At 51.2% G+C, this 12,143-nt stretch overlaps 1 protein-coding gene across 1 annotated transcript in view; it reads right to left on the bottom strand.

Moving 5' to 3' along the window:
• Window positions 1–1,773: 1,773 nt before the first annotated feature.
• PADI4 (peptidyl arginine deiminase 4) overlaps window positions 1,774–12,143 on the bottom strand; it is a 32,635-nt gene continuing 22,265 nt past the window's right edge. Inside the window, exons 10-16 of the mRNA XM_063106607.1 lie at window positions 11,502–11,609; window positions 6,864–7,018; window positions 5,664–5,808; window positions 5,314–5,416; window positions 4,456–4,526; window positions 3,961–4,101; window positions 1,774–2,007 (exon numbers count right to left, since the gene is read on the bottom strand). Coding sequence (XP_062962677.1) covers window positions 1,774–2,007; window positions 3,961–4,101; window positions 4,456–4,526; window positions 5,314–5,416; window positions 5,664–5,808; window positions 6,864–7,018; window positions 11,502–11,609 — 957 coding nt within the window. The remainder of the gene's footprint in view (window positions 2,008–3,960; window positions 4,102–4,455; window positions 4,527–5,313; window positions 5,417–5,663; window positions 5,809–6,863; window positions 7,019–11,501; window positions 11,610–12,143) is intronic.

Here is a 12,143-nt window from a genome sequence, read left to right as displayed (position 1 = left end):
TGGTACTGGCATAAAAACAGACACACAGATCAATGGAACAGAATAGAGTATCTAGAAGTCAACCCATTTACCTATAGCCATCTGATTTTTGGCAAAGTGTGGGGAAGAGACTGCCTCTTCAGTAAATGGTGCTGGGAAAATTGGGCACTTATATGTAGGAGAATGAAATAGGACCTGTACCTCTCACCATATACCAAAATCTTTTCTTTTTTTTAATTCAATTTTATTCATGTTTATTTTTGTGGGGTACAGTGTGTTGTTTCAATACATGCATAGGCTGCACAATGATTCACTTAGGGTAGACAGCATAGTTTTGTCCCCATTAGTTTACCCCTAATCTTCCCCCCTACCCCCACCCCTCCCAGCCTCCAGTAACCATTATTCTACTCTCTACTTCTTTTCTTTTCTTTTTTTTTAACACACAAAGATTAATATCCTTATTGCAAAAATAACTCTTTAAAATGAATTAGAAAAATCTAAGCAGAAATTTGGCGAAGGACATGAGCAGGTGAGTCATACATCCCAAAGATCCACAAGTGGCTAATAAGTACATTCCAGGATCTGGTTGTGGGCAGGTGCAGGACTGGCCCACGGGCCCCATCTCAGGACCCCCCGGTGTTGGCTCAAGTTTTATTTTCCACAGAGGAATCTAAGTCCCAACGTCAGGGCCATAAAAGACAATATACAAAAAGGACACCGAGGAGGTGCATTACTCTAGTCCACAAAAATCCATCACTCTTAGCACGTGCTATGCTTTGTTCTAGGTGGCCCAAGGTACAGCAGCCAACAAGCTAGAACAGGGCCTGCTTTGTGGTGTTTTCAAGCAAGTGGAATGGAAACCACAAAAGGGATGGACAAAAAAAAAAAAAACCCGAAGCCTGGGTGTGTTGGATACAACAGTCAAGAACCCCTATGTGCCCTGGGTTCTTGCATTATCTTGTTGCCTTTTTCTCCAAAGACCACATGAAGGGAAATAAAATTCTTAGGCTCCACCTTTGCCCTCAGAACCCTGTAGACCTCACTGTGTGGTCTGAGGCTGGTGTGACTTTGTTTCCTCCTGGGGGACCTGCTCTTCCTGCCCATATGCCCCTGTAATCCAGTCTATTAGAATTTTAATTTTTATTATGAAATATACACATAGAGGAATGTATTTTATAGACACACAGCATTAAAGTGAATGATCAAATGGACAGCCACATACCTCAGGATGCACCTGCTGGCTGTTTGGGAACTGATTTCAACATGGCTTTAAAGAGGGATGTGCCCGGACCCCCAGGAGGGCTCAGCCCACCCTCTCCTCCCTCCCTGTCCCCCCTCTTTCCTTCTCTTCCTGGAGAGGTTCTGTGGGAAGCTCAGGACCACCTAGGATCAGGCAATATTTTATAGACCAAATATATGGCCGGGAGCAAAAGACACATGCAGTGACTCTGGCCTTCAGCATAGCCTGGCAGAACTTTAGAGTTTGTAGCAGTCACCCCAACCATGACAAATGAGTAAACAAGTGGATGGTAGGAACAATATCTTGACCTCACGTACAAAGTGATTCAAATAAACTTTATCGCAGCTTCTGAGAGCAGAACTGAGTTTGCAACGCTAGGACCATCTTGGGAACCGCAGAAAGGGCCCCAGGAACTAGGGCATAGGAGAAGGAAACAAGCCACTCATGGGAGGGTTGGCCACCCCCCAGGTGCCAAAATATCCCTGAGAGCTCTCGCTGGGCCACACTGCAGGGGCCAAGCAACCTCTGGCCGGGAGGTTCCCAGGAAGAGCGGCTCAGGGCACCATGTTCCACCACTTGAAGGAGAAGGGCTGCCGGCGCACGTTGGTGCCGCAGTGCACCTCTCCGTGCAGCATGTGGTACGGGGTGAAGTCGTCGATGAAGCTGCAGTGGAGGCCCAGTGGCTCCAGCAGGGACCGCACCTTGTCCTCCAGGCAGCAGCGGCCGTTGATGATGGGCCCGAAGGGCTTGGGGATGCCCAGGTACTTCCCCAGCACCAGCATGTTCACCTGCAGGGAAAAGAGGTCCCAGGTCAGAGGCAGCAGCGTGTGGCCTGCATCACGGTCCGAGTGTCCCCTCCCTCCTCTGACCTTTGGAAACAATAGCCCCATTTTACAGATGAGGAAACTGAGGCCCAGACAGATAAAGTGGGCTGCCAAAGGCTGCACGGCTAGTCTAGGATTTATACCCAAGTCTGTGGGACTCCAGGGTCCATCTCTTAACACTACATTGTCCTCCCCCATCCTGCCACCTGCCACCTGATAAACTGTTTATATTACTCAAGGGCCAGCTCTAATGCCAGTCCCTCTGTGAAGTTGCCCATGAATCCCTGAACTCCGGCAGTCACTCCTTCTCTATGCTCCCATAACCCCTAGCACCATGCCTGGCACATATTAGGCACTTAGTAAATATCTGTTAAATGGGTGAATAAATGACCACCTCTGTCGTAGCACTTTCTATATATTGGAACTTATGTAAATGACTTTGTTTTCTCCATTATGTTGGAAGGTGGCCTGGTGAGGACGAAGTACGAGGATTTTGGCTCTAGGCCAACGTGGGTTTGAATCCCAGCTCTGTTACTCAATAGCTGTGTGACCTTAGGCAAGTCACTTCACCTCTCTGAGCCTCATTGGCAAAAGGAGCCCACATACATGTTTCCATGGCTGTGACAATTAGCGAAGAACACGCGTGCCCAGCACTGTGTGGGCACATAGGGGCACAGCCTGTGCCCATGCCTTCTGTTGTTAATTTCTCTGCCTGTTCCAGGACCACTCCCCAACACCCTCCTCCCACCACAGGCTCCTGGGAGAGAGTCATTTCTCATGTTTAGGCTCCCTCCGGGGGCCTTGAATAGCGAAGGCACAGAGTCAGCCCTCTGGGATGCTGATTACGTTTCAGACGCCTCATCCCCTCGCTGCTGGTGTGAACTTTCATTCCTGTGCTGGGAAGCCTGGCTTCACTAAACCCAAGAGGAAACCAAATGCTTAAGGCCAAGGAGTTTTATTCAGGGGGTAAGGGGGAGATGCCCCCACTCCTGCCTTCTTTTGGCCAAGAGACCCTTTATTCCAAACAAAATCTTTTGCAGAACCTCAATGCATAAAACAGAAAATCTAAACCACCAGATTTGAAGCACTGCCTTGGAACCCCAGGGCCCTGGGAACCCAGTTTGAGAACCGCTGTGTTTGGGACTGCTGGCTCCTCCCTGAATTGTAGCCCCCAGCCCCAGAAGGAAGGAGTGACTGAGGGGCCCCAGTGGAATTGGGTGAAGTTTCTGCATGGCCCTTGGGTATTCTTTGTAGAGAGGGAGTAACAGGGCAGGAAGGTGGTAAAAATACAATAGGTGACATCGAGATAGTGCTTGGGGGGTCACAGTTAAAAATTCTCAGCAAAGGTGGGATCACCCTCAAGTCCACCCTTCAGAGGGGTGAGTCCCACTCAGCCTAGGCAGTGCCAGACTCACCTCCTCAGAGAGGCCTTCCTGGACCACCCAGTCGGAGGGGGTGCCCCCACGTGTGTTCCCTTCAGGACGATTAACACACCTGAGAGCAGCATGTCTGTTGCTTGACACCCTGCCTGTCCCCTAACCCCCCTGCAGGGAGGAAGCAGTGCAGTACAATGGTTAGCGCACAGGTTCTGCAGCCAGATCCTGTCCTGGCTGTGAAGTTGAGCTCTGATTCCCATCTCTGGCAAGCTGTGTGTTCTTGTGCCAGAGACCTCACCTCTCTGTGCCTCACCTGTAAGGCACAGGTGACAACAGACCTGACTCCTGCATTGCTGTGAGATACCAGAAGGTGCTCTGCAGGCTGTATAGGGCCACACACACCCCAGAAGGTGAGGAGAAGAGCCTGGCCTCCTAGACCTGCCCCAAGAGCCCAGCTGGCCTCTCTGACTAAGCTACCTCTGTGCCGCATCCTGGGGTTTAAGGGCCATTTGCAAAGGTGAACTGACCGCCACCTCCTCACCATGTTTGGGAAAAAGGCATTGGCCTTGAGAATCCCTTCTTCGTTCTTCTTGAGCTTAAAGAGCTGCGGGATGTCAACAATGTCACCATCGGCCAGGCCCAGCTCCCGCTTCAGCACCTCTCGGTTCCAGTCGATGCAGTTCTGCAGGGGAGAGAGAGAGGCAGGTGGGGGAGGATTGCTGGGGAGGCAGGGACAGTATGGGCTGAGGCTCCCTGGCCAAGGGAAGGACGAGAGACAGGATCAGAAAGGCAGTGATGGGTGGCTCTAGGCTCCCTGACATAGAGGTGCTGTTAGCCAGTGCTCTTGTGGGAACTTGTGGGCCTCCCACACTGTCCCACTCAGCCTCTCCCTCGGCTTTTGTGTGTCACCACCCAGCCAACATGTAGCCCAGGAGGGCTCCTGCCTTGTGCCCCTAATCACAGGGAAAGGAGGCTCGCTGTAGAGGGTGTCAGGTCTGCCCAGGTTGTGGCATCTCCTGGGGACCCAGGACAGTACCTCCACATATGAATTGTGTTTTCTCAATATCTTGTTTGACAGAATGTCCTTTATTTTCTGCTGTTTTATTTCTGTCATGGAGAAAAAGGAAAAAAAGAAAAAACATAAATGAATTCAGAGGTCGATTTCCCTCTTCCCAGCCGGTACAGTGGGGATTCAGTGTTCCTGTCTGTAAAATGGGGCAGTAATAATTCCTATCATATAGTTTAGCCATGAGCCTCTGCAAGGCAAATGCCTTTAACAAAATATTTTAGCAGTGTAAATTCTCACTAAAAATGTGGCTCTCACTCCTTTAAATTCTCTTCAAAGAGATCCCGTTTACAAAGAATCGGGTCTGCCCACTGCCTGATGCCACGCAACATACGAGCACTACAGATATCAGATGAAAACTCTCAGCCACGGAGGCTTCTCAGCCTCTGACCCCAGCCCATGTCTGTGAAGTTTACTGAAAACAATAACTCTCATTCTGTGCTCCCGCCAGACTGAACTCTTCTCAGCTACTGAAATGACGTGCTTTCTCCTGCCTCTGAGCCTTTGCATTCTCTGTTCCCTCTGTCTGCAGTATCTCCCTTCCTCTCCTCTCACGGCCCCATTTGCCTGGCCAGCTCCTGCTTGATCTTTGCTTCTTCCAGGAATCCTTCCTTGAGCTCCACCCAGACAACCTCCCAAAGCCCCTGTTTTATTGACTTGCTGGGAGCTATTCTGCCCTGTTCACACAGTATCTCCAGCACTTGGCATGGTGCCTGGTGCACAGTAAGGTGCTCCAAAGGTATCCGTTGCCTGGATCATTCTATCTGGCAGTAAAGCACGTGAAGGCAGAGGAAGGTGCTCAGACAGAACAAGGCATGGCCCACTTACCCCTGACCCCTTTGAACAGCAGAGCCTCCCCGTGACCCTCCTTCTGCTGCTCCTGGAATAGCTTATAGCAGGATCTGGGGCTGGCCAGGAGCAGCCGGAAGCCCTGGAGGTACAAGTGCTGGGGTCAGAGGTCAGCTTGGCCCTTGGGGCTCCCAAGGAGAGGGGCTCCCCTGTGGATGGGGGCAGTGTGGACTTGGACCCACTCTGCCTGCCTCCTCCATCCCCCCTCCTGAGGGTGAGGGAAGAACTGAGCCAGGCATGTAAGGCTGGGCCCCCAGACAGAGGGGAGAGCTGTACTTGGGAACCCAGGAGGGAGGCATGGCTTCCTTCAGGCAGCCCCCAGACTGTACCTTCCTGTCAGGTGCCGGAACGAAGCTCAGGAACTCGTCCACGTGGCCCACATACAGCCAGTCAGAATAGAGTTTCACGGGGGCCTGCACCCGCTGGGCACCAAGGAAGTCCTGCAGGGCCTGGTGCATCTCCCGGCTCTGATTGCTGCCCATGCAGGGTTTGAGTGTTATTGCAGGAGGAAGTGAGGGGCAGCAGGGAGGTCTCTGGGGGACTGGGGCTTGGCAAAGGGATCAGCATTCTCCATCAACTAAGGAAGGGATTAAGGACCCTGGAATGCCTGTATTATATCCCCTAACATTGGAGGAATTTAGGAATTGTCATTCTAGTTTTATGGAGGGGAAACTGAGGCACAGAGTCACTAAGGTAAATAGGACCAGAGGTTAGCCTCAGAAAGTACTGCCTGTTGAGTGAACCTGGATGCTGGTTTTGTGGGTAAACGTGGGATTTGGAGTCTGTCCGACCTGAGTTGGTGACCCCTTGTTAGCTGTGTGGCCTTGGGGATGTTTCTTTATCTTGCTGAGCTTCAGTTTTCTCATACAAGGCCCTTGGTGGTCTAGCCCCTTGCTCCTCCTCTTGCTCAATCTGTTCTAGCCCTTGGTGGTCTAGCCCCTTGCTCCTCCTCTTGCTCAATCTGTTCTAGCCACACTGGCCTGAACACACCAAGCTCGTTCGTGCCTCAGGGCCTTTGCACATGCTCTTTCATCTGCCAGGAACGGTCTGCCCTAGGTCTCCATGCAGCCATGTCCTTCTTGTCATCAGCCCTCAGCCTGAAAGCCCCTTCCCCAGAGAGGCCCTCCCTTGTCACTCTAACATAGTTCCCACCCCTCCTCTGCCTCTCTTTTTTCTTGTCTTCACTATTTGAAATTATCTTATTTATTTACTTTTCTATTATCTGTCTCCCCCACTAGAATAGTGGCAGGGACTTGTCTGTCACGTTCACGGCCGCATTCTCAGCTCCTTGCACATAGTAGATATTCAGTAAATATTCACTGACTGAAAGAATGTAAGTGACAGAGCCGGAATTTGAACTTGGGTCTACTGGGCTCCAAAGCCTGTATTTCTTATCCTGCACTTTGATCCCTCTCACCCTCCCTAAAGTTCATTAGTTCCTCTTGGGTTGAAAGAGGTTAGAGGAGGCTTCTGCTTTTTCACGGTATTCCTGGGTCCTGGCTGCCCCTTTCTGTCCCTCCCCTCCTTACCTGGGGTAACTGCTGTTCCCGATGAGAATCCTGCCCAGAGGGTATTCCTTCTCCCCCACTGTGACTGGGGGGCTCACTTCCATGTTCCCAAAGGAGTCGAGCCCTGTGATCTCCCCTGTTTGGGGTCTTCGAGTCACATAGCCAAAATCCGGACCCTGAGATGGGAAAAGTGGGCACCGAGAGTTAGAGGAAATAGTCCCTGGGTGAAAACAGGTTGGGGTCCAAGTGTGAAGATGAAGTCGGTCACAGGAACGAATTCAGTAACTGTCAGTGGCTGGTACATAGCAACTACTGTTGTTATTTGCAGAGTGTTGAAGGAATGTTGAATCTATCTGGTGGGCAAGAAAAGGGGTAAGCATTTGCTGAGACCTAATGCACGCCAGCTGCTTCATAGATCTTAACTTGAGCATGTTAACGAAATCTCAAAATATCATTTTATCCTCATTTTACAGATGAAGAATCTAAGCTCAGAGCAGTGACAAGGCATCCTCAGGTCGCATGGCCAGTCTGTGGAAGGACAAGGATCTGATCTGCGTCTATGACAGGCGCTCTTGTCCACACTGATCTCAGGCTGGGATGAGCTTCTCAGAGTGGCTGTGATGTCTCCACAGGAGTCTTCAGGAGAGGAGCAGGTGACAGATCTCTCACCCATCGTGGGAGGTTCCTAAGGCTGCTGTCACAAATCACCATCACCTTTGTGGCTTAAAATAACATTCATTTATTCTCTTACAGTTCTGGAGGCCTTCTTCTCTCTTATAAGGAGTGTTATGACTACATAGAATCCACCTGGATAATACAGGATAATTGTCCCATTGCAAGATCTCTAACTTAATCACATCTGCAAGGCCCCTGTTGTTATGTAAGGAAACATCAGGTTCTGGGGATTAGGGCACGGACATATTTGAAAAGTCATTATTCATTTTAGCCCCTGCCTCCCAGGAGAGGCTGTACCTCCAGCTCTGGCCTTTGACAAATTGATGCTCTGTACCCCAGTACTTCATGGGGGCCAGGGACCTCCTGAGCATAGATTCCAAACTGTGTGCCTGGGTGCATATTTTGGGGAAGACAAATAGTTTCAAGGAGGTCTGTATTCCACAAATTTAAAAATCACCTTTTCCAATTCCTCTCACCCCTTTCTCTTTAAAAGTCGTGCCAGTCTGCCTTCCACCTCCATCGCTCCATCAAAACTGCTCTCGTCAAGGTCTTCATGACCATGCGGCCACACCCAACGGTCAATGCCGGGCCTCGTGCTCCCCATCAGCTGGCCACGCCCATGTTCTTGGCTCACTTTCTGCACTTGGCTTTCGAGACACCGTGCACCCTTGGTTCTCCTCCAACCTCATGCACTCCTTTAGTCGTCTCTCCTGGTCTCTAGAAATTCTATCCACATGCGACAACCCCTGCATTTATGTCTCCAGTCTTCCCGTCTCTCTCGGACATCAGACAAATATCCCATGCCTGCTCGACTTCCCACTGGTCCCAAATAGAACCGCCGATCTCTTCTTCCCATCCCCTCATCCCCCACCAGCCTGTTCCTCCTCTCAAGTCCTCCCCTCTCAGGGGACAGTGCCTGCCACTCAAGGTCATAGCCTTGATGTCATCTCTGGCTTGTCTTTCTTGCAGTGGTCAGAAAATCCTCTTGGCTCTGCTGTCCAAATGTATCCAGAATCTGGCCACTTCTCACCTCGTCCCCTGCCTGCTTTGGTCTTGCCCCCTCATCTCACCCGCTTACTCTCCCTGCTCTTGCCCTTGGCCCCTGCTGTCTATTTTCAACACGCAGCCAGATGTTGTTCCCTTTTATAACATAAACCAGATCGTAATCTTCCTCTGTTTAAGACCTTCCAACGATTCCCACTTTCTCAGATTCTAAACAAATGGTCTTACAGTGGCCAACAAGCCCACACGATCTCCCCTCCTGCCCTGGTTCCCTATCACCTCTCTGACCACCTCTCCTACCATTGTTCTGCTGGCTTGCTCTGTTCTACCCCTTTTGGCCTCATTGCTGTTCCTTGAACACATGAGGCATGTTCCTGCCCCAGGACCTTTGCACTGGCTGTTCCCTCTGCCTAGAACGCTTTTCCCCCCAGGCATGCACGTGGCCAACTCCCTCACCTCCTTCAAGTTTTTGCTCCAATGTGAGCTTCTCAATGAGGCCTCCATCCTATTTAAGATTGAATCTAATCCACCTACCCCCACCACCACTCTGACACCCGTGAGCTCCGTGATGCCACCGTCTGTTCCTGTAACACTTGACATTACCTTCCAGCGTGCCATACAATTGCTTTGTCATATTTATCGTTTGTCATCTGTCTTTCTGGGCCAGAATGTCAATTCCATGAGGGCAGACCCCTTGACACTGCTCACTGATGTATCCCGTGTGCCTAGAACGGGCCCTGGCATGGAGTATGTTCTCAAAGAATGTTCGATGAATGAACGATGAATTCATACAAAACACAGCCCTGGCTGTAGCCATGGGAGGGGATCAGTTATACAGGCTTCGGGCTTGGATTTCTGCAGGCAAATGAAGGGGTGTCCCTTGTCTGAAGAAGCGGCTCCCCAAGAGTGGGATGTTCGGGGGAGGCTTACAGGGACTAGGTGACGCAGCTTCAAGGCACAAAGTCAGCAACGTGTTGTCCTTTCAACTTTTTGCCAGTCTTTCTGGTTCCTCAAAAATTAATTTCCCGGAGTGGTGCAAATACATCCTTAACACCTGCTAATTTCTCATCTTAACAACCAGAGAGCAGACCTGGGGCTCAGAGATTTTGCAGTCACTTCTATGGAGCTGGCTTTAACAGCATTGTTTTGTTTTAATTCTGTGAATTCACAGTCGCCTTTTATTTATGGTAAGTGCCCCAGGTTTCCCATTGCCGTGGTGATAAAAAATTTACTGACACTATCTTACGGAAAGAACACCCATGTGTGTCAAGTCGCGTGCGTGCTAGCTGCCTCGATGTACTCGCCCTGCGACTTGTAACAAATGCTCTGGAAGAAACTGCGGGGGCTGTAGTGAGAGCGCTGGGGGCTAGGGGGCGGGTCTTTTGCAGGTCAGGGAGAGCCTCCCTGAGCAGGCATTGAAGCTGAGACCTGAAGACTGGGAAACAGCCTGCCCCGGGAGCAGGGAAGAGCATTCCAGACAGATGGAACAGCATATGCAAAGGCTGGGTGGTGAGGAAAACTTGGGCAAACTTGAAGGACAGGAAGGAGCCCAGTGGGGCTGGAGCCAGGTGAAGCACGAGGAAAGTGGCCCATTGATGTTGGAGCAGCAGGTGGGGTCAAGCCTGGTGACCAGGTTGACTTTTACTCGAATTCTTTCCATGCAGAGGGATGTGAGTCAGAATACTGAGGCTGTGCTTAGCCGAGGGAGTGCGGCGGCCTCCCTCACCCCAGGCTGTCCGTGGGAAAAGTGAAGAGACCTCTGCTGAGATGTCTGTCTGTCCAGCAGGACTCTGGACGTTGGCTTGTGACATCAGAGAATCTGGCTTTTGTCATAATTGAAGTATAAAGTCGAAGATGTAAACACTCAGCAAGGTAGGGCTGAAACCAGCAAGAAGGGGGCAGTCACGGCGGCGGCTGCCTAGTTTTATTATGACGCTCCTGAAACAGGATTAACTCAACTCCATGGCTCAGTGCAGGGCTTGGCTGGGAGGAAGCGAGGCTCACTGTTGAGTTAAACTGAGGTTTTCTTCCGCTGCCTCCTGTGTGGGCAGCGCCATCTTCCCTTCCCTCGGAGCACGGGTGCTCTTTGGAAAGACATTCATCATAGCAGACTTTGTACCCCACATTTCTTCCTCCATTTTCCCTGGGCACCTGGAGTCAAGGGGCTGCCAGGGCTCAGAGTGCACGTCTGGAGTCTTCCAGGAAAGCAGGGAGGCAGGGTGAGGAAGGGCATGCTCACCAAGCCAGACTGGCCTGGTTGGAATTCCAGCTTCTCCACTCTGACCCTCAGTTTCTTCATCTACAAAATGGGTCTATTGATAACATCTCCATAAAAGCTTGTCAAATTAAATGAGTCAGTGTATATAAAGAACTTAGCATGGTGACTGACACATGCTCAATAAATGCAACTATTATTATTATTATTATTATTATAATTGTGTGCTGAGTTTGCATCAATCTGCCAGGCTAGTCAAGCACGAGTCACCAACATGTCACTTGCCACCCCCACATATAGAGACTTTGGCTGATAAAGTCACACCTAGGAAATGACCACTGATCCTGAAACACCTCTCCCCCATATCCTAGATGGAGCCCCTGAAGGCTAAAACCCATCCAAAAGACAGAGCCTCCAGCTGGACGTTGGGAGAGGTCCCAGTCCTGCCCCCCCCCCCCTGCAGCAAGAGCATCTTCACTAGCATGAGGATGTCCAAGTCTGACCCACCTCTTCAGCAAGTTATCTTGGGATGAGCTGAACTCATCGGTGGCAAGGGCTTTGGGAAATGAAGAGCCAGATCTTATCACAGTAATGACAAAAATAACAAGCCCCACCTGCATGATCCCCACCTGAGCAGGAATTCCACCTGCCGGGGCTGGGCTACTCAACCACAGGGGCAGGGCAGGGAAGGCAGGTTCATGAGCAAGGGGGCCTCGAGGCAAAGGGGTTTCAACAGCTGTGCCCCCTTCCCCACCCCACGCAGGTACCAGCACGCGTTTGATGGGGAACTCCTTCAGTCCTCTGTCCCTCGGGGAGTCAAAGACCACGGGCAGTGTCTTGTGTGGAGCTTGGATGTAGCCGACCTCCATTTCATCCTGTGTGGAGCAAGTGGAAAGGAGACCGTGGCACCCAGCCATGGGAAGGGGGCCGGGGAACCATCCACACTCTTCCACCCTTGAAGTCAAGAGCAAAGTCTCGTGAAATATTTGATCCCAGAGAAGGGTCTCTGAGGACGCAGAGCTAATTGTGCTGTATTTGCCCAGTGCACGAGTGTGCAGTGACACTGCAGGGGTGCCCTTCACTGCCACTCCTGGTGGTGCCTGGGCTGGTGCTGGGGACCTGTGGTGAATGAGACTTGGACCCCATCCTCAAGAACACTGTTCCTCAAGGTGAGAGAGCCAAGGAGCTGGGCAGCAAGCACCCAGTGTTAGGAGGTGATGGGAGGGGAGTGAGAGGTCTGTGGGGACATACAGAGGGGCTCCCAATGAGGCTGGGATGACGGGCCAGAGAAGACCTCCTGGTGGGAGGACTGCTGAGCCGAAGCTGGGAGCTGAGTACCAGTGCCCTCCCTGTCTCCCTGCAAAGGAGGGCAGGTAAGGTCCCAGCTTAGCTCACAGGGTTTCAAAAAT

The sequence above is a fragment of the Cynocephalus volans genome, chromosome 8 (assembly GCF_027409185.1).
Source record: "Cynocephalus volans isolate mCynVol1 chromosome 8, mCynVol1.pri, whole genome shotgun sequence".
In the NCBI taxonomy this organism is placed as follows: domain Eukaryota; kingdom Metazoa; phylum Chordata; class Mammalia; order Dermoptera; family Cynocephalidae; genus Cynocephalus; species Cynocephalus volans.
Note: the sequence above shows the minus strand (reverse complement) of the source record. Positions and strands in the feature narration are given on the sequence as shown.